This window comes from Somniosus microcephalus, chromosome 16 (genome assembly GCF_052327205.1).
Source record: "Somniosus microcephalus isolate GS21.2 chromosome 16, FLI_Smic_1.0, whole genome shotgun sequence".
Lineage (NCBI taxonomy): Eukaryota > Metazoa > Chordata > Chondrichthyes > Squaliformes > Somniosidae > Somniosus > Somniosus microcephalus.
The window spans coordinates 103,068,631-103,090,779 of NC_141002.1; the positions used below are offsets into that span (position 1 = coordinate 103,068,631).

At 46.8% G+C, this 22,149-nt stretch overlaps 1 protein-coding gene across 24 annotated transcripts in view; it reads right to left on the minus strand.

Moving 5' to 3' along the window:
• Positions 1–15,597: 15,597 nt before the first annotated feature.
• Positions 15,598–22,149, minus strand: part of mybpc1 (myosin binding protein C1) — a 140,183-nt gene continuing 133,631 nt past the window's right edge. For 23 of the 24 annotated variants that reach the window (XM_086009610.1, XM_086009614.1, XM_086009609.1 and 20 more), the window contains one exon: positions 15,598–16,551. In XM_086009610.1, the coding sequence (XP_085865736.1) occupies positions 16,457–16,551 (95 nt within the window). In that variant the 3' untranslated portion in view covers positions 15,598–16,456. The remainder of the gene's footprint in view (positions 16,552–22,149) is intronic. The other variant, XM_086009616.1, reaches the window with a different exon arrangement.

Below are 22,149 nucleotides of genomic sequence, written 5' to 3' on the forward strand. Positions count from 1 at the left end.
AGGCAATAGAGTACCTATTGTGGTGTATGTAACCTGTTCCACCTTAAGAGAACTTAAGCCTGTTCCACCTTAAGAGATGTACTACTTTCTCTGGCTGCTGTATACGTAATACCGGTGGTGACCACCGGTATATAAGTACCGTGTAGTGATATTGCTGTTAGTATAGCCCTGACCTCCAACTAGTAAAGACCTGTTGAAACGTTATTCTTGTAGTCTGTGTCAGTAATTAATCTTAAATACAACTAGAACACACAGACTTAACAGTGGCGACGAGTCCGATTCTTACCCTGCGGCAGTTTATATCCACGGCGGCTTCGTCCACAGAACGGGCGTCGAAGAGAGGCATCCACCCTCATCACCCTGCTGGAAGACACGTCGCGCGGCAGGCATCGAGAACCCGGAGTGCAGAAGATATCCTGAACTCGAAGCCTCCATCAGCGGCAGTCAGCTATCTTCCTTCTACCTAGGTGGTGGGTAAGCCGGTCAGCGACGCGAGCAGAAAGTCGGCCGCGTTGGCTGTACAGACGGGGAGGGAAGACGGAGGAATAAGGGCGGTGAGATCGATCGCGACCGGAGATAAGGGCCGGGCCGCATTCGGGCCAAAAGGCGCAGCGCGGGGACATCGATCGCGGCTGGTGATAAGGGCCGGGCCGCATTCGGGCCAAAAAGGCGCAGCGTCTGGGGCGACTGAAGGCGCGAGAGCCGCGGTGAAGGCGAACACAGCCGGTGCTAATAACCGGGCTGCAAGAAGGGCTGCGAGGCGCGACATCGGGGAAGCGCGAATGCCCAAGGGAGCCACGGTGAAGCGGAGACAGCGTCGGGGGAGTAACTAACCGCTGGGAAAGGGGAGCAGCAGCGGCACGCCAAACGCCATTGCAGCCAGCGGGTGAAGAAGGCGAGCGCGGGAAAGACCGCCAAGCGCGGGAAACCGCCATTTTGTAGGCGGAGGACGAAGACAAGAGCGGGAAGCCGCCATCTTGGAAAAAGGGAAATCACTAAAAAAAAAAAAATTGCAACGATGCCTAAACATGGGAACATTAATACCTTTGATAGTGACATCGAAGATTGGGCCACGTATGTAGAACGCATACAAAATTATTGTAAAGCAAATAAAATCCCAGATGATGAGAAAGCACTAACTTTATTAAACTTAATGGGTGCGAAGACATACGGGCAATTGAAACACCTTTTATCACCAGATGAACCGGCGGAGAAGACGTTCGAGGAGATTGTTACTGTCCTGAGAAATCATCTAAACCTCACGCCGCTGATGCTAGCGGAACGATTTAAATTTTACAGCAGAAAGCAGCTGAAAGATGAAAGCAATGCTGAATATTTAATGGAATTGCGTAAGCTAGCAAAGTACTGTCAGTTTGGAACGGGACTAACAGATGCGCTAAGAGATAAATTTGTGTGTGGATTATTAAAAGAAGATACACAAAAGCGACTGCTCGAGGAGAATGAGCTGACGCTTGAGAAAGCGGTCACTATGGCAGCATCACATGAAGCCGCAGCGAGAGGCACGGCAATAATGCAGCTACGGTCACCGGAACTCAGTACAAATCAATTGGTTTTGAGTACTGTAAAATGTTATCGTTGTGGAAAGACAACGCACGATCAGAACCAGTGTTGGTTTAAAAACCAAGAATGCAGAACGTGTGGCATGCTTGGCCACATAGCTAAAGTATGCCGGTCAGGAAAGAAGACCAGCAACAAAAAGTCACCGCAAGGAAAATACATAAAGGTACACAAGGTGACAAAGAACAGTTCGAACGAACGGAAGTCAGATTCAGACGCCAGCAGTAATGAACTGGGTAGCTTAAGAGTACACAACGTTGGTAAGGATGCAGATCTCCAGACAATTTGGGTCACTCTTCAGATAGCAGGAGTCCAAGTAAAGATGGAATTGGACACTGGATCGGCATTGACGGTCATGAATAAGAAAGATTACAAAAGGTTATTCCAACATATTCCCCTACGGGATACGGAGATTATATTGAAAACATACACGGGGCAAAGAGTGTACCCCATCGGAAAGATAGAGGTAAAAGTGGTCCACAAGGGCAAAGAAAGCCAAGTAATGGACTTATATGTGCTACCTGAAGGAGGTCCACCACTACTGGGATGGGAATGGATTAGGAAAATGAATATGGACTGGCACTCCTTAAAGGCACTAACGGTAGATTCCGGGGAAACAGATGTCAAACCTAAACAATTGTCCAGAATATTGGATGATGCTAAAGAGGTGTTCCAGCAGGGACTGGGAACACTGAGAGGAATTATGGCAAACATCAAGATTGATGAACATGCACACCCAAAATTTTTCAAAGCCAGACCGGTACCTTATGCAATACGACCTGCTGTAGAAGCGGAACTGGAAGCGCTAGAACATTCAGGTGTACTGTCTAAGGTAGATTGGAGTGAGTGGGCTACGCCCATTGTTCCCGTTATGAAACGTCCTTCGAGCAACAAGCCAGGAGAACCAGGGAAGGTTCGCATCTGTGGAGACTTCAAGATCACCGTTAATCCGGTGCTTCACACGGTGCAGTATCCGCTTCCGCGGATTGAGGATATTTTTGCTTCGTTGTCTGGCGGGAAACACTTCACCAAGATAGACCTGGCGCAGGCGTACTTGCAGATGGAGGTTGAAGAAGAGTCACACCAGTACCTCACGATCAACACGCATAGAGGTTTGTACCGGTATAATAGGCTGGTTTTTGGAGTGGCATCGGCTCCAGCAATTTGGCAGAGGGCCATGGAGCAGGTATTACAGGGAATTCCAGGCACACAATGTTACCTGGACGATATTCTGATTACAGGAGATGGTGATGAAGAACACCTCGCAAACTTGGAACTGGTGCTCAACAGACTGAAAGAGTATGGACTTCGAGTTAATCGGCAGAAATGTGAGTTCTTTCAGAAGCGGATCTCGTACTGTGGTCATGTCATTGACCGGGAGGGGCTTCATAATTCTCCTGACAAGATAGAGGCAGTTGTAAAGGCTCCCGCTCCGGATAATGTCTCTCAGTTGAGGTCGTTTCTAGGATTGATTAACTATTACCATAAGTTTCTACCGAATCTATCCACGGTACTGCACCCGCTGAACGCTCTTTTACAGAAGGGGGTACCATGGGAATGGAGCGAAAACTGTAAGAAGGCATTTCGCAAAAGCAAAGAATTGATCACCTCAGAGGAAGTGTTGGCTCACTTCAACCCGACACTGCCTATTCGGTTGGCTTGTGATGCTTCTCCATATGGTATTGTGGCAGTACTCTCACACAAGTTGCCAAATGGCACGGAAAGGCCAGTCGCATTTGCATCCAGATCATTGACCTCCGCTGAGCGCAACTATGCGCAGATCGATAGGGAGGCTCTCAGCCTTGTATGGGGAGTGAAGAAGTTTAATCATTAACTGCAGGGCCAAAAATTCACACTTCTGACAGACCATCAGCCGTTGGTATCCATTTTTAACCCTAAGAAGGGTGTTTCGGTGATGACAGCACAGAGACTCCAGAGATGGTCCCTTTTCCTAGGGGCACATCAATATCAAATAGAATTCAAAGGTACAAAGCAGCATGGCAATGCTGATGGGCTGTCGCGCCTGCCACTACCTGAAGAAGAAGAGACGACGAAAGTTGACCCTGTTGAGTTATTTCATTCGACCATCATCGAGTGTTTACCAGTCACCAATGCAAGTATTGAAAGAGAAACCAGGAACGACCCGACACTGTCCCGAGTCTACGAGGTGACAGTGAAGGGATGGCCAACACATGGTGATCCTCTGTTACCGGCATTCTCGGCAAGGCGAGACCAGCTGTCCGTCTGCCATGGTACTTTGATGTACGGGACAAGAGTGATTATTCCTCCCAAGTTAAGGGAAAGAGTTCTAAAGGAACTGCATGAAGGTCATCTGGGGGGAGTTAAGATGAAAAGTCTTGCTAGGGCTTATGTATGGTGGCCGGGTATTGACCAACAGATAGAGGAGTTGACGAAAAGCTGCGCTGGGTGCCAAAAAGTGCAAAATGCACCTCCGATCGCACCGCTACACCCATGGGAATGGCCTTCAGCCCCATGGCAACGCGTACATATTGACTTTGCTGGTCCATTCATGGACTCCATGTTCCTAATTGCGGTGGACGCACATTCCAAATGGCCAGAAGTGATCAAGATGAATACCACTACTTCAGAAAAGACAATTGCGGTGTTAAGAACAATATTCGCAAGGAACGGATTGCCAGAACAGATATGTTTGGACAACGGACCACAGTTCGTGTCGGAAGAATTCCAAAAATTCTTAAAGAAGAATGGGGTGAAACATTATACCTCTGCCCCATATCATCCGGCGACAAACGGGTTGGCCGAGAGATTTGTCCAAACATTCAAAAAGGCAATAAAGGCCATGAACGATGATCAGATTCCGTTACAACACAAGGTGGACAATTTCCTAATGGCATATCGAAACGCCACTCATGCAGTGACTAACCAAAGTCCTGCCATGATGTTTTATAACAGGAGTTTGCGGTCCAGGTTGGACTTGTTAAAACCAAATGTGCGGAGGGAAGTGGAAAACAAACAGTTCCGGCATATTAATAACAAGACCACTCGAAGTTTCGACGTAGGACAACCAGTGTTGGCAAGGGACTATGGAAACGAAAAATGGCAGTCTGGAACAATTCGGGCCAGACAAGGACCTCTGATGTACACAGTAGATATTGGTAACAATGTGATAAGGCGTCATGCGGATCAACTGGTAGAATCGAGAGCAAGGGTCGAACCCATGGTTGCGACAGAGACAACTGTGGAAGACGTTAATGAACCTGAAGCATCTACCTCGGCAGGGAATGTACCTGATGATGACGTCCAATACATAGGAAACCAACTAGAGGAGTCACCTCAGCAACAAGAATCAGAGACCACTGAAAGGCGTTATCCAACCCGAATCAGAAGGCCTCCTGAGAGACTGAACCTTTGAACTGTTTATACCTGAAGTTATATATGTTATTATGTTATGTTAAATGGGGATATGACTGTTAAGCTAAAAAGGGAGGATTGTGGTGTATGTAACCTGTTCCACCTTAAGAGAACTTAAGCCTGTTCCACCTTAAGAGATGTACTACTTTCTCTGGCTGCTGTATACGTAATACCGGTGGTGACCACCGGTATATAAGTACCGTGTAGTGATATTGCTGTTAGTATAGCCCTGACCTCCAACTAGTAAAGACCTGTTGAAACGTTATTCTTGTAGTCTGTGTCAGTAATTAATCTTAAATACAACTAGAACACACAGACTTAACACCTATCACCAATGTCAGACATAACAATTACACCGAGGGCCTGTACTGGCCAACACTGGAACAGGAGGAGGCCATTCAGCCCCTCGAGCCTGCTCCCCCATTCAATCAGATCGTGGCTGATCTGTACCTCAACACCATTTCCCCACCTTTGCTCCGTATTCCTCGATACCCTTACCCAACAAAAATCTATCAATCTTAGTCTCGAAAATGTTCAATTAACCCCTGGCATCCACAGCTTTTTGAAGGAGAGATTTCCACCACCCTTTGTGTGAAGAAGTGCTTCCTGATTTCGCTCCTAACAGGCCTGGCTCTTCCCACAGCCAACAAAACAGATTAACCTAAAGGTTAAAAGGTCACTTACCGCAGTGCGGTTTGTGGGATGCTGCGGTTTCCCCACATAACAATGTGACTGTACTGTATTTGCAACCCTTGAGGGTGTGATAGGCATGATATAAATACACGGTCTTTCATTCATTTATATTGTCAGGTCTGAAATTTGACCTCAGACATAAATCTGTCTCTTGGTAACTCCAAATGTATTTAGATCATAAATTTATGTTATATATTGCCCACACGTCTGTGGCCTTCAAGCCAAACCTGTCATCTCTTGGTCTGGTTATACTTATCCATAAATCGTTGTAAATGGAGGGTGTGATGAACGAGGTTGTATGTATACAAATGCAAAATACTGTGGATGCTGGAAATCTGAAATAAAAATAGAAAATGCTGGAAATACTCAGCCGGTCAGTCAGCATCTGTGGCGAGAGCAACAGAGTTAACGTTTCCGGTCGATGACCCTTCGTCAGAACACTTTTTTTTTGGAAGGCAGGAGAGATTAAGAGACAAAAGGGATGATGGTGCGAGGCAAAAGGAGATGGTAATGGGACAAGTTAAGAAACAAAAGATGACTCTGGATGAAGTGTAAATGGCGCTGGCAGAATGATCAACAGCTGCCATGCGAGAGAGAAAAAAAAATGAAAAAAAAGAGATGGGGGCCGAGGTTATGGTCTGAAATTGTTGAACTCGATGTTGAGTCCAGAAGGCTGTAAAGTGCCTAATCGGAAGATGAGGTGCTGTTTCTCGAGCTTACATTGAGCTTCATTGGAACAGTGTAAGAAGCCGAGGACAGAGAGGTCAGAGTGGGAGTGGAGTGGAGAATTAAAGTGACAGGCGACCGGAAGTTCGAGGTCACCCTTACGGACTGAACGGGGGTATTCCGCAAAGCGGTTGCCCAATCTGTGTTTGGTCTCCCCAATGTAGAGGAGACGGCATCGTGAGCAGCGAATACAGTATACTAGATTGCAAGAAGTACAAGTAAATTGCTGGTTGTATGTATCCTTGACTATCTTGCCTTGTGGTTTTTCCGTAGCCAATCCAAGGGCAGAATGAACATAAGAACAAAACAACATAAGAATTAGGAGCAGGAGTCGGCCATACAACCTCTTGAGCCTGCTCCGCCATTCAATAAGATCATCGCTGATCTTCAACCTCAACTCCACTTTCCCGCCTGATCTCCATATCCCTCGATTCCCCTAGAGTCCAAAAATCTATCGATCTCAGCCTTGAATATACTCAACGATTCAGCATCCACAGCCCTTTGGGGTAGAGAATTCCAAAGATTCACAACCCTCTGAGTGAAGAAATTCCTCCTCATCTCAGTCCTAAATGGCCGACCCCTTATCCTGAGACTGTGCCCCCCAGTTCTAGACCCTCCAGCCAGGGGAAACAACCTCTCAGCATCTACCCACATGCTCCATATGTGCCTCAGTAATTCAATGCCCTCTTGTCTTTCAGCCAACATTTAACCACTTTGTAGCTGGTTATCGGCAGAGACACAGCAACCCTTTTGTTGGCCTTCAATAGATCATTTATGATTTGAGGCCAAGCCCACTTTCCCCGGTAGAGATGTCACACTGGAGGAACACATGTCCATTGACATACGATGCAATATTTCTGTCTTGTGAGCAATGGGTAGATTTTAACCCCCGACCCCTTCCCGACAGGAATGGTGCGGGCGACGGGGGAGCGGGGGTGGGGGGAGAGTCGTGCCTTGCCCTCAATGCGTGCCCACCGCCCCCCACACCATCTTTACTAAACTTCATTCAGGCGGGAGAGGAGCCTACTTTGCATTGAAAGGTTGCGGCCCAATGATGTCATCGGCGACACAACGGAATTTTAACTTCTGGAACCGAGAGTGCCGAAAACCGATCCACGGCTGGTGTCGTGGAGTTGTCAGAGGAGGTAAGTTTAGTCTGTGGACTCCCTTTGGGTGAGCAGGAGCAGGAGTCCTTGGGCCTCCCCAGCCCCCGGCCTTGCCTCTCCCTCCCAGTGCTGGCATCGGATGCCAAGCCACCCCTCCCCACCGCTAACTTTATGCCGGGGCCTGTCCTCTTGGGTCCTCGGGCTGTTGTCCCAATTCCCACCCGCTGGTCCTGAAGTCACTCCCGCTGGTCTCGAGCAGGAAGATGGTCCTGGATTAAATTAATTCAGATCTGGGGGTTAAACTAGGCTGGGCTTCACGCTGAGCTCCCTGTAGGGATTTCCCCCTCCCGTCCCATCCCGAAAGCACCCCTCCAGCTAAAGTCAACCCCGAAGTCACAAAGTCCCTCACCATGTTTTGTCACAAAAGCCAAATTTTTCAATGAGGCCAAGGTGCCATTCACTTCAATAAATCTAGAATTTAATCCTCAATTTCCTTCGCTCCACCATTGGCGGCCGTGCTTCAGCTGCCTAGGCCCTAAGCTCTGGAATTCCCTCCATAAACCTCGACGCCTCACCTCATTTAAGATGCTCCTTAAAACCTACCTCTTTGATCAAGCTTTTGGTCACCTGTCCTCATATCTCCTTATGTGGCGCAGTGTCAAACTTTGTTTGATAATCGCTCCTGAATTGTGCTGTGAAGCACCATGGGACATTCTACTACGTAAAAACGCTATATAAATGCAAGTTGTTGTTGTAGAATGGAGATCTGCTGCTTTCAATTCAAGCTACCTATTGAAGGCCGCATTTCTAGTCTAGCAGATTGTGAGCAGCACATACTAATGTCTGTCTACTTGGCTCTAAGTGTTGGCTTGGTTCAGCTGGTTAACAACCTTGCCTCAGTCCAGACTGAAACTCCAGCCTCGTACTTTGGGAATGTTGCATTGCCAGAGTTGCTGTACTTTAGGGAAACGGGAAACTGTTCAACCTCCGTCGCCTCCAGTCCAGGTCCAAGGTCGTCCCATCCTCTGTCGTCGAATTACAGTATGCAGATGACGCTTGCGTCTGCGCTCACTCGGAGGTCGAACTCCAAACCATCGTCAACACCTTCACCGAAGCGTACGAGAGCATGGGCCTTACACTAAACATCCGTAAGACAAAGGTCCTCTACCAACCTGCCCCCGCCACACAGTACTGCCCCCCGATTATCAAAAAACAACAAGGCATTGGACAACGTGGACAACTTTCCATACCTCAGGAGCCTACTGTCAACAAGGGCAGACATCGATAACGAAGTCCAACATCGCCTTCAGTGTGCCAGTGCAGCCTTCAGTCGCCTGAGGAAGAGAGTGTTTGAAGACCAGGACCTCAACCCCGGCACTAAGCTCATGGTCTACAGAGCAGTAGTAATACCCACCCTCCTGTATGCCTCAGAGACATGGACCATGTACAGCAGGCACCTCAAAGCACTGGAGAGGTACCACCAACGCTGCCTCCGCAAGATCCTGCAAATTCATTGGCAGGATAGGCGCACCAACATCAGTTTTCTCGCTCAGGCTAACATCCCCAGCACTGAAGCTTTGACCATGCTCAATCAGCTCTGATGGACGGGTCACATCGTTCGCATGCCCGATACGAGACTCCTAAAACAAGCGCTCTACTCGGAGCTCCGGCACGGCAAGAGAGCCCCAGGTGGGCAGAGGAAACGCTTCAAGGACACCCTCAAAGCCTCCTTGAAAAAGTGCAACATCCCCATCGACACCTGGGAATCCCTGGCCCAAGACCGCACAAAGTGGAGGAGAAGCATCCGGGAAGGCGCCGAACACCTCGAGTCTCTTCGCCGGGAGCAAGCGGAAGCCAAGCGCAGGCAGTGCAAGGAGCGCACGTCAACCCAAGCACCCCACCCACCCGCCCCTTCAACCACCGTCTGCCCCACCTGTGACAGAGACTGTAGGTCCCGCATTGGACTCATCAGTCACCTGCGAACTCATTTTTATTGTGGAAGCAAGTCATCCTCAGTTCCAAGGGACTGCCTAAGTAGGAGAAGAAGGAGACTTTAGATAAGATATTAAACGCAAGTCCTGTCCTGGTGGTTCTGGTGGATGTTAAAGATCCCACGGCATTATTTGAAGAAGAGCAGGGAGTTTGCCTGAACAACATTCATCCTTCAACCCACACTCACTCACTGACAACAGTCTATTCATCTCATTGCCGTTTATGGGATCTTGCTGTGTGAAGAAAGGCAGCTGTGTTTGCCTAATCATAGCAGTGATTGTGCTTCAAAGCAACTTACCGTATTTCCTCCAACTAAATATTGGGAAGACCGAAGCCACTGACTCCATCCCTCTCCCTAGCATCTGTCTGAGGCTGACTGTTCGCAACCTTGGTGTCATATTTGACTCTGAAATATCCGCACCTATTTCCACCTCCGTAACATCGCCCAAGTCTGCCCCGCCTCAGCTCATCTGCTGCTGAAACCCTCGTCCATGCCTTTGTTACCTCTAGACTTGACTATTCCAACACACTCCTTGCTGGCCTCCCACATTCTACCTTATGTAAACTTGAGGTCATCCAAAACTCGGCTGCCCGTGTCCTAAGTCGCACCAAGTCCCGTTCGCCCATCACCCCTGTGCTCGCTGACCTACATTGGCTCCCGGTTAAGCAATGCCTCGATTTTAAAATTCTCATCCTTGTTTTCAAATCCCTCCAAAGCCTCGCCCCCTTCCTATCTCTGTAATCTCCTTCAGCCCCACAACCCCCCGAGATATCTGCGCTCCTCAAATTCTGCCTTCTTGAGAATCCCTGATTTCAGTCGCTCAACCATTGGTGGCTGTGCCTTCAGCTGCCAAGGCCCTAAGCTCTGGAATTCCCTCCCTAAACCTCTCCGCCTCGCTACCTCTTTTTCATCCTTTAAGATGCTCCTTAAAACCTACCTCTTTGACCAAGTTTTTGGTCATCTGCCCTAATTTCTCCTTATGTGGCCCAGTATCAAATTTTGTTTTATAACACTCTACCTCACTACTTCTTCTCTCGACCCCCTCCACGGTCTCTAAATTGTCAGACTACTTGTCCGACGTACAATTTTCTCCAATTAAATATCGGGAAAACTGAAGCCATTGTTTTCGGTCCCCGCCACAAACCCCGTTCCCGAGCCACTGACTCCATCCCTCTCCCCAACATCTGTCTGAGGCTGAACCAGACTGTTCGCAACCTTGGTGTCATATTTGACCCTGAAATGAGCTTCCGACCACATATCCGCAGCATAACAAAGACCGCCTATTTCCACCTCCGTAACATTGCCCGTCTCCGCCCCGCCTCAGCTTATCTGCTGCTGAAACCCTCATCCATGCCTTTGTTACCTCTAGACTTGACTATTCCAACGCACTCCTGGCTGGCCTCCCACATTCCACCCTATGTAAACTTGAGGTCATCCGAAACTTGGCTGCCCGTGTCCTAACTCGCACCGAGTCCCGTTCACCCATCACCCCCTGCGCTCGCTGACCTACTTTGGCTCCCGGTTAAGCAGCGCCTCGATTTCAAAATTGTCATCCTTGTTTTCACATCCCTCCATGGCCTCGCCCCTCCCTATCTCTGTAATCTCCTTCAGCCCCACAACCGCCCCCCCCCATCCCGAAATATCTGCGATCCTCTAATTCTGAGTTTTGACCCCACAGCATGCGTATTTTCTTTCTGACAGTGTCCCCGCCCGGATGTCAGCCTGATTGACATGCTTGGCTTCTAGTTGGGTGGGGAACAGACCCAGGTAGTGAGCCTGCAGCTGCTAATGGGAGCGTTGGCGGTGGGGGGAGGGGGTGGAGGTGTTCCTATCCCCGATGTTGGGGCGGAGGGAGAGGGAGGTTCCAATCTTCTCCCCAAAGCTGTCTTCGCCTCCTTTCCGCTGCCGGGTTTCCCGAGGCCTGGGAAACCTGCCAGGCGAGTTAAATCTGAGGCCGACAGCCTCATTAAAATATTAAAATTTAAAATAATTGTAACCCCCAAAAAGCGGTGGTTTGGGGGGTCGGATGAGATAAAAATTTAAAAATCTCAAAGCCAACCCCAACCCGCCCCTTGTCCCACCTCCGTTAAAACCCGGAAGTGGTCAGAATAGAAAGCCTTAGGTGAAAGATGTTTAGAGACACTGGACATCTTGATCAAGGCTTGAGTCTCGATTCCTTTATATTGTCCTGGGCAATGTTGCTTGTAATTTTTTTTGGGGTGCACGGCCCATTCAAACATATCCAAGTTTGCCGACGATACAAAGATGGGAGGGAAAGCAGTGAGTGAGGAGGACATAAAAAACCTGCAAAAGGACATAGACAGGCTAAGTGAGTGGGCAGAGATTTGGCAGATGGAATATAATGCTGGAAAGTGTGAGGTTATGCACTTTGGCAGAAAAAATCAAAGAGCAAGTTATTATCTAAATGGAGAGAAACTGCAAAGTGCTACAGTACAAAGGGATCTGGGGGTCCTGGTGCATGAACACAAAAAGTTAGTATGCAGGTGCAGCAGGTGATCAGGAAGGCCAATGGAATCTTGGCTTTTATTGCAAGGGGGATGGAGTATAAAAACAGGGAAGTCTTGCTGCAGTTATACAGGGTATTGGTGAGGCCACACCTGGAATACTGCGTGCAGTTTTGGTTTCCATATTTAAGAAAAGATATACTTGCTCTCGAGGCGGTTCAGAGAAGGTTCACTCGGTTGATTCCAGAGATGAGGGGGTTGACGTATGAGGAAAGGTTGAGTAGGTTGGGCCTCTACTCATTGGAGTTCAGAAGAATGAGAGGCGATCTTATCGAAACATATAAGATTGTGAGGGGGCTTGATCGGGTGGATGCGGTGAGGATGTTTTCACTGATGGGCGAGACTAGAACCAGGGGGCATAATCTTAGAATAAGGGGCTGCCCTTTCAAAACTGAGATGAGGAGAAACTTCTTCACTCAGAGGGTAGTAAATCTATGGAATTTGCTACCCCAGAGAGCTGTGGAAGCTGCAACATTAAATAAATTTAAAATGGAGATAGACATTTTCCTAGCAGACAAGGGAATTAGGGGTTACGGGGAGAGGGCAGGGAAGTGGACGTGAGTCGAGATTCGGATCAGCCATGATCCTATTGAATGGCGGAGCAGGCCCGAGGGGCTGTATGGCCTACTCCTGCTCCTATTTCTTATGTTCTTATGTTCTTATGTGCAGTTTTTCCATTGAGAAAGTGGCAAGCGACCTGCGCGGGAGCTTCAGCCGGCTACGCGGCTAAACGGAAACAATAGTCCCGGTGTTTCTAGATTCCTTTATGTTGTGCTGGTGTTCCTAGGATTCCCAAGTAGCTTGGCTGTTAAAAAAAAGCATACAGGATCCTTGGTTTTATAAATAGAAGCATAAAGTACAGAAGCAAGGAAGTTGTGCCAAACCTTTATAAAACGCTGGTTCGGCCCCAGCTGGAGTATTGTGTCCAATTCTAGGCACCGCACTTTAGGAAGGATGTCAAGGCCTTGGAGAGGGTGCAGAGATTTACTAGAATAGTACCGGGGATGAGGGACTTCAGTTTTGTGGAGAGACTGGAGAAGCTGGGGTTGTTCTCCTTAGAGCAGAGACGGTTAAGAGGAGATTTAATAGAGGTGTTCAAAATCATGAAGGGTGTTGATAGAGTAAATAAGGAGAAACTGTTTCCAGGGCAGGAGGGTCGGTAACCAGAGGACACAGATTGAAGGTAATTGACAGTGAAATGAGGAGAATTTTTTTTACACAGCATGTTGTTGTAATCTGGAATGCGCTGCCTGAAAGGGCGGTGGAAGCAGATTCAATAGTAACTTTCAAAAGGGAATTGGATAAATACTTGACGAGGAGAAATTTGCAGGGCTGTGGGGAAAGAGCAGGGGGGAGTGGGACTAATTGGAGAGCTCTTTCAAAAAGCCAGCACAGGCCTGATAGGCCGAATGGCCTCCTTCTGTGCTGTAAGATTCTATGATTCTAAGTCCTGCTGAAAAACAGCAAGTCCCGATAGCTTTACATTGCAGTACTCAGGGAACCTGGGACAGCAGCATGGGTCTCGTACGGTTTTAAATCACCGATCAATTTTGGTGTCAAAGAGCCTGTGGTATTGAAAATACTGAATGCATATGGAAATTCAGCACTCACTCAGTACTGCACTGGGAGGGTCAGCCTAGATTTTTGTGCTTGAGTCTCTGGAGTGGGACTTGAACCCACGACCTCCTGACCCCAGAGGCGAGGGTGCGGCCCACTAAGCCACAGCTGACAGATGGATGTCTGATTAATCTGCACTCTGGTCTGCCGCTGTACTGTAGCACCAATGAGCATTACTGTACAGCTCCGGAAACCGGTCATAGCAGTAACACGAGTTGGGGGCGGGTGGAATTTTCTGCAGGGATTCCTGCTGTAACTTTGACGTATGATTGGCGTAAACCCTGGAGAAGCAGCGTAAACACCAGGAGGTCGGAGAATTGCCGCAGATGCTCCATCCGGTGATTATTGCATTGGACTGAGTAAGTACTTAGTACGTCAGAGCCAAAAACCCCTAAAAGGACCTTGTTTCTATCAATGCAGTTGGAGCCACAATATGTGACTGGGGTAGCAGAAACTAAGACAGAATGAACTTGCATTTCTATAGCGTCTTTCACGACTTCATAAAGCACCTTAATGTAGGAAACGCAGCAGCCAATTTGCACACAGCAAGCTCCCACAAACAGCAATGTGATAATGACCAGTCAATCTATTTTAGTGATGTCGGTTGAGGGATAAATATTGCCCAGGACACTGGGGAGAACTCCCCCTGCTCTTCTTCAAAATAATGGCAGGGGATCGGAGAAGTTGGGGCCTTGGTTTAACTTCTCATTTGAAAGACGGCACCTCCAACAGTACAGCACTGAGCCACAGCTGACTGTGTCTTTTTATATGGAAAGAACTGGACCCCATATCATGTTCTCAAAACATCCCAAAGTGCTCCCCATCCAATGAATTACTTACGAAGCACGGCCAGTGTTGTTATGAAGGGATCAGCCGTGTGCAGCTTGGATCCAACGCGGGCATAAGGAGGCTGACTTTCCGATTGGGTGCTCCTGGCTTGACAGGGTAGATGCTGAGAGGCTGTTGCCACTGGCTGGAGAGTCTAGAACTAGGGGTCACAGTCTCAGGATAAGGGGTCGGCCATTTAAGATTGAGATGAGGAGGAATTTCTTCACTCGGAGGGTTGTGAATCTTTGGAATTCTCTACCCAGAGGGCTATGGATGCTCAGTCGTCGAGTATATTCAAGACAGAGATCGGTAGATTTTTGGAATCTAGGGGAATCAAGGGATATGGGAATCTGGCGGGAAAGTGGAGTTGAGGTCGAAGATCAGCCATGATCTTATTGAATGGCGGAGCAGGCTCGATGAGCCATATGACCTACTCCTGCTCCTAATTTTTATGTTCTTAGAGCCGCGTTCACAGGGATCGCTCATCGGGAAAATGGTGGGATCTGCGGCCACTGATTTCTGGTCCATTCGTTGACATGCATGGTAAAAATGAGGGACTGGTTTCTCGATTAGCGTTCCCCGCGGGTGCTGCTCCACACTGGCAGGGCCCGACTTGAAGCAATTACGTCCCTTGTGGGTTTTAATACAAACCAACACCATTAGGTTAAGCAACACCTCGACTTTAAAATTCTCATTATTGTTTTCAAATCCCTCCACGGTCTCGCCCCCCTCCCTATCTCTGTAACCTCCTCCAGCCCCACAACCCCCTGAGATCTCTGCGCTCCTCCAATTCTGGCCTCTTGAACATCCCTGATTTTCATCGTGCCACCATTGACGGTGGTGCCTTCAACTGCCTGGGCCCTAAGCTCTGGAATTCTCTCCCTAAACCTCTCCGCCTCTCTTTCCTCTTTTAAGACGCTCCTTAAAACCTACCTCTTTGACCAAGCTTTTGGTCACCTACCCTAATATCTCCTTATGTGGCTCGGTGTCAAATTTTGTCTGATAATCGCTCCTGTGAAGCGCCTTGGGATATTTTATTACGTTAAAGGCGCTATATAAATACAAGATGTTGTTGCTGTATTACATTAATAAAAAGTCAGTAAGATACACCAATAACCAATGCAGAAAAGTCCCGCGATTACAACTTGAAGCCGTTTATTTATCATTTTCCAAAACACATTTTCATGCAATAAAGATATTGTAGCACTTTACAGCAGTTTAAAAACCATCTCATCACTTGTAATCCACTTCCTTCAAAGAAATGCAACAGGACATTGTAAGAAAATGGTTTGTGAATGCAGGCTGCACAAGTGAGTGTGAACAACACACGACGGGTCACTTGGCCGAAGCAGAGGCCTCCAATGGGATCTGTGCACAGCAAAAAGCCTTTTCGACAAAGTAACATGGAAATATCAAACTGTGGGTCAGGATACACGGGGATATTAAGCAGATCCTCAAACTAACACATTGGTCAGCGTCAATCTATTAACATTTTAATTTAAGAAGTGCTGATAACACATCATGCAGGGTTTTCAGAATGCAAGATTATCAGGTAGACAACAGTTTGTAATGTCGGACTATTGGGGAACTGAAGAGACTATTAATAGGTTGTAAGGTCATTGCAATGTCATCTCAGTCAATATTTAACCATCATAATTCAGCATGCAATGCTCAACCCGCTGTTTTATATCATATTAATGCTGCATTGACTTGTGATTAGGAATTAGGCATACAAACAAACCTTAGCCCCGCCCCCCCAATCGGTTATGTTTAAGTGTGAAATCATTGATATGTTAAAAGCATCACTAAACCTTGCTCAGAGCATCACACGCCTTTATAGCCCGTTCGAGTTCATTCCAAGCCCAAAAACATTGCAAATTAGTACCGTCCGTCTGCACATTGCAAGCGCTTGTTAAACTCTAAGTAATCTACAGTCACATCCTGATCGGAGAAGAGAAGCGAACACGGTTCACAATGACACATTGTGACGACCATCATTATTTCTGGGGTAAAGTTTTCTTTGAGTTCATGTACGAGCTTATGATACTCAGTGGTACTCCCTGCAGCAAGAGCTCCTGAAATGGGAAGCCCCCTAAAAATGGTATGAAAACAAGGATTAATTTTTTCCAAAAAAGGACAGGCCTTATGCAGAAATTGTCCACACAAAAAAAAAACAGATGTTGGAGTAACAACGCTCAGAATTCAGTGCCGTTTTACAAAATAATTCACAGCACAGGAACAGGCCACTCGGCCCCACAGGTCCGTGCCGGTGTTTCTGCTCCACTCGAGCCTCCTCCCACCCCCTCTTCATCTCACCCCATCAGCATAACCTTCTATTTAAAAACGTTTTCCAATTCTTAAAAAAATGAGACCGCTTACAATTTTTTGTAATTGAACACCTTCGTAACATTTTAATACTTTATGACCTCACACAGTTTTATCCCGTGAAACTGCCTTCATCGCGACGTCACCAAACAGCAGCGATTCTAGTCTTCATCGCAAACAGATTTAATTAAAACTCACTGATATGTAAATTTGAGAGAATGGTTAAGTTTCCCCAGCTTTACTACTTACCTTGAATGATTGTGTAATTGATGATCAGGTTTTAAATGTGATGATTTTGAGCTGGGAATTTGTAATAGAAAAGTTGACAGGAAAGAAAGAGCTTGTGTTCATGTAGCACCTTTCACCACCTCAGGATGTTCCAAAGTGCTTCAAAAGTACTTCATTGGCTGTGAAGTGTAGTCACTGTTGTAATGTGGGAAATGCGGCAGCTAATTTGCGCACAGCAAGCTCCCACAAACAGCAATGTGATAATGACCAGATAATCTGTTTTAGCGATGTTGGTCAAGTGATATTGGCCAGAACCACCCTGCTCTTCTTTGACTAGTGCTGCGGGACCTTTTACTTCCAGCTGAAAAGGGCAGACAGGAGCCTCGGTTTAACGTCTCATCCGAAAGACGGAACCTCTGACGATGCAGCACTCCCTCAGCGCTGCACTGGAGTGTCAGCCTGGATTTTGTGCTCAAGTCTCTGGAGTGGGAATCGAACCCACAACCTTCTGACTCAGAGAAAGTGCACCCAGTTTTAATATATTAATACTTAGATATGTTCAAAATGAACCAATACTGTAGTTTTAGCTGAACTGACAGACATTTTTGTGTGGCAAGATTCGTATAAACCAGGTGTTATATTTAAGAATTATAGGCTAGAAATAGCTGCTGCAGATAGTAATAGTTGACACTTAACATATTGTTTGGGATTCCTTTGTCCATTATTTTAATGGGAGTGCTAACCTGTTTTTAATATTTGTTCTGGGGATGTGGCCGTCGCTGGCAAGACTAGCATTTATTGCCCATCCCTAATTGCCCTCGAGAAGGTGGTGGTGAGCCGCCTTCTTGAGTCACTGCAGTCCGTGTGGTGAAGGTGCTCCCACAGTGCTGTTAGGGAGTTCTAGGGTTTTGACCCAGCGACCTTGGTGACTTGCTGCAGGGCATCCTGTAGAAACAGTGCGACGGTGGTGGAGGGAGTGGGTATTGTAAAGGAGATACTAATCAATTTATTTTGAATAGGTTAACAATGCCTTTAAAATAGTGGACGGCAGATTGCCATACCAATGGATTAAGTGTTACTCTACTCATATTCCCAACAGATATTTCTAGCCTTACGTCTTTGAGAGATATGTTTTCCTATTATTGAGAAACAAGGTTCATGGCACAGGACACCACCAGGTTGAAAAGAGTGTGAAGGTGAGTAAATCGGGAAGGCAGAAAGACACCACCTTAAGTTTTAAAAGCCTTAAAAAACCAATGGTGAGCAGGGAAGGGAAGAGTTAGAGGTAAGGAGTTCACAAGCTTTGAGTTCTGGAAAGAATAAGTTGGAGCAGGAGTCTTTATTTCACCATAATGAGGATGTAGAGAGGAGAAGATGTAGGACAGTGTACTTGGAGGTCAGAAGGAATAAGAGAGCAAACTTCATTAGGGTCACGGACGACAGCAGATTTGGGAAAACAGAGAACGGGAAGGAAAACTGCCAGAAAGAAGTTGGAGATTGGGGGAACGAGGGATTCTCCAGGTGATGTTTATTCCTGTTGTACAGGAGAGAGATGCTAAGGAGATTTCCCAGAATTGAGAGCATTGTTCCAGTCTTGGGTGGATTTGGGCTTTTTGGAGATTGAAGAGGTGTTGTGGGGACAAGCGATTGACACAAGAGAGGACATTAAGTTGCTTGGAGGCAGTTTTATCATTGAAGGAGATGGAGGAGTTTCACTTGAGGACAGAAATCAGGAAGCACTTTTTCCACACACAAAGGGGGGTGGAAATCTGGAATTCTCTCCCCCAAAAGGCTGTGGATGCTGGGGGCCAACTGAAATGATCAAGACCGAGATCGACAGATTTACATTAGGTAAGGGTATTAGGGGATTTGGTGCAAAGGCAGGTAAAATGGAGTCGAGGTGCAGATCAGCCATGATCTGATAGAATGGCCGAACAGGCTTGAGGGGCTGAATGGCCCTCCTCCCATTCCGAGGAGATGGTGAAGTCACAGACATTGATTGATAAAGAAGGACTCAGGGCAGAGCCATCGAGGGCAAGACATGGGAGTTGTTGGTTAGACTTGCAAGAATCATGAAGAAACAGATGGCTTAAAATTGCATTTTGAAAACATCACTGTACAACTATTCAACACATTCTTTCTCCATTATTTTAACAGAAGTGTTCACCTATTTATTTTAAACAAGTTACTGGTACGGTGAAAATAACAGACAAAGGAATTGCCTGTGAACAGGTCGCGCATTCGTATGTTGACATTCACACAGCATAATTCGAAGGCAACTGTCGTTGAGGAATTGAAACCATTTTCAGTGTCCCATTTAAAGGCAAGTGGATCAATATTTAACAATTCAGCCGCTGCATGGGTGGAGGACTGGAAGTTGCGAGCACTGGTCATCAGCAGAGAGGCATTATTGGAGCACAGAGAATGGAATCCAATTATGTTTCGACTCAAGGGAAACTAGTTGGGAGCTCCTGGACTGTGCGCTCCAGTTGTGGTGATAACTCTTTGCAGTTTTATATACAAGGTGGCAACAGAGTTGAAAGAAAGACCTCAAGAACGCATTCCACAGATCCATCTTGTGGCCATCGTCAGCAACTGCATCGTGACAGTTGACATAGCAAAATTGAACGGAAAATGTTGAAACAGCAATTTACAATGTTAAATGTTGGCCACAATAGGTTAAGGGGATAGTTGATAGAATTGTTCAAAAATCATGATGGGAGTTGATAGAGTAAATAAGGAGAAACTGTTTCCAGTGGCAGGAGGGTCGGTAGCCAGAGGACACAGATTGAAGATAATTGGCAAAAGAACCAGAGGGGGAGATGAGGAGAATTTTGTATTATGCAGCGAGTTGTTGTGATCTGGAATGCGCTGCTTGAAAGGGCGGTGGAAGCAGATTCAATGGTAACTTTCAAAAGGGAATTGGATAAATACTTGAAGGAGAAAAATTGCAGGGCTATGGTACTAATTGGATAGCTCTTAAAAGACACGATGGGCCGAATGGCCTCCTTCTTATGCTGTATCATTCTAGGATTCTATGAAAACCAACCATTGTGGCGGCAGGTTTGTGGAGAGGAAGTGTGCACAAATGTAAGATTTGTAATAACGTACGGATGTGGAGAAAAGTAAAGAAAGCCTAGAAAGAAAACACGGAATAATCTTTCTTTTTCTTTCCCATCTCATTGAACAAGAGTTCACCATCTTACTGAGAACAGCAAAACATTTGAATCCAACTCCCGTCATTTGCAGTATAGTTTCCAATATGTTTTATGTAAATAGTTAAGCTAAAAGTGCCAGCTATTGGTATTAGTTTCAATTAAATGTTAAAAGGGGTGATGGAAATGATGATATTACCATGTCACCTGGCTCTATCAGCAGATATCTCATGATCTGTGACGAGACAGGACTGACCATACTCAATGATATAACACAGTCCAACCAATTCTCCTCTCAAGTGCACAGGTGCAAGTACTAATTCTGACAGCGCAAAGTGTCTGCTTGGCGGCAAACTGGGGTACAGGTGGGGGCACGCGCCTGCACATAGGGTGCGCACCTGCCAATGCAGGGGTTACCCAACACAGGGAATTATTGACTTCGAAAATGGGAGCACCAAGCCACCAAGGAGAAAGTTGGCAGCCTGCCCGACCCACGCATGGCCTGGCAAAGCAGCACGTTAACTATTTAGGGGCTTGTAAATAAGGTCATCCTAGAGTCGATATTAAACAGGCGCAAACTTCATAAAATAAATATTTGACAAAACTTTTTTTTTTAAATTTGTTTCTTTGCAACAGCGTCTGGATGTAAGAAAGTGGCAGCTGGCATTCCCAGCTCATCCTGCTTCCCAAACAGGTACAGTAAATGGGACCGGGCGGAGAGCTCTTTCACAGAGAGTCAGCACAGGCACAATGGGCTGAATGGCCTCCTTCTGTGCTGTATCGATCTACCATCCCACACTTCAAGCAGCGACAACAAAAATAATGGGCAAGTACCTCCTCATGGAGAGGGGACCCCTTTAGGAGGTCACATCATAAAATAACCTTTTCTTTTACAAAATTGACTGACGTCTTAGTCAAGGTAGGAATCGGAGCACCATTTCTAGACATATTGTTGTAAAAACAGCTTTAAAATTTTACAGTGGCAATTACAGTCGGCACTGTGCTCATCCGAGGAATATTAGGAACAGGAGGCCATTCAGCCCCTCGAGCCTGTTCTGCCATTCCATTAGATCATGGTTGATCTGTATCTTAAACCCCATTTACCCGCCTTGGTTCCATGTCCCTTAATATCCTTACCTAACAAAAATCTATCAATCTCAGTTTTGAAATTTTCAATTGACCCCCAACCTCAACAGCTCTTTTGGGGGAGAGAGTTCCAGATTTCCATTACCCTTAGTGTGAAGAAGTGCTTCCTGACATCACCCCTGAACGGCCTGGCTCTAACTTTAAGGTTCTGTCCCCCTTGTTCTGGACTCCCCCCACCAGAGGAAATAGTTTCACTCTATCGACCCTATCAAATCCTTTAATCATCTTAAACATCTCGATTAGATCACCCCTTAATCTTCTATACTTGAGGGAATACAAGCCCAGTCTGTGCACCCTGTCCTCAGAATTTAACCCTTTTAGCCCCGGTATCATTCCGTTGAATCTGCGCCAAACCCCCTCCAAGGCCAAGATATCTTTCCTGAGGTGCGGGGCCCAGAACTGAACCCAGTTACTCTAAATGGGGTCTAACCAGAGCTTTATATAACTGTACCATAACTTCCAGCCCTTTGTATTCCAGCCCTCTGGAGATGAAAGCTAACATTCCTTTAGCCTTTTAAATTATTTTTTTGTACCTGTCCACTAGCTTTTAGTGATACAAGCCTAGCCTTAACGCATCGCTGCCAATGCCCTCCCTGTGCAACTTGGACATGGGTTGCAGCCTGAAACACGCAGAGGCCAATTTGGAATTGGTGCGTTAGGTCCATGTACAAGTACAGCGGCGACTGTAATCTCCGCCATGTATAATTCGGGGGGGGAGGGGGGGGCGTAAACACGCGCTTCCGAAAAGGACTGTTGTGGCCACAAAGGCAGGTTTGACACTTTTGAAAACCTCCATTACACTTTAGCACTCTGCAGCCTGCTTTGTCGGAGCGAGA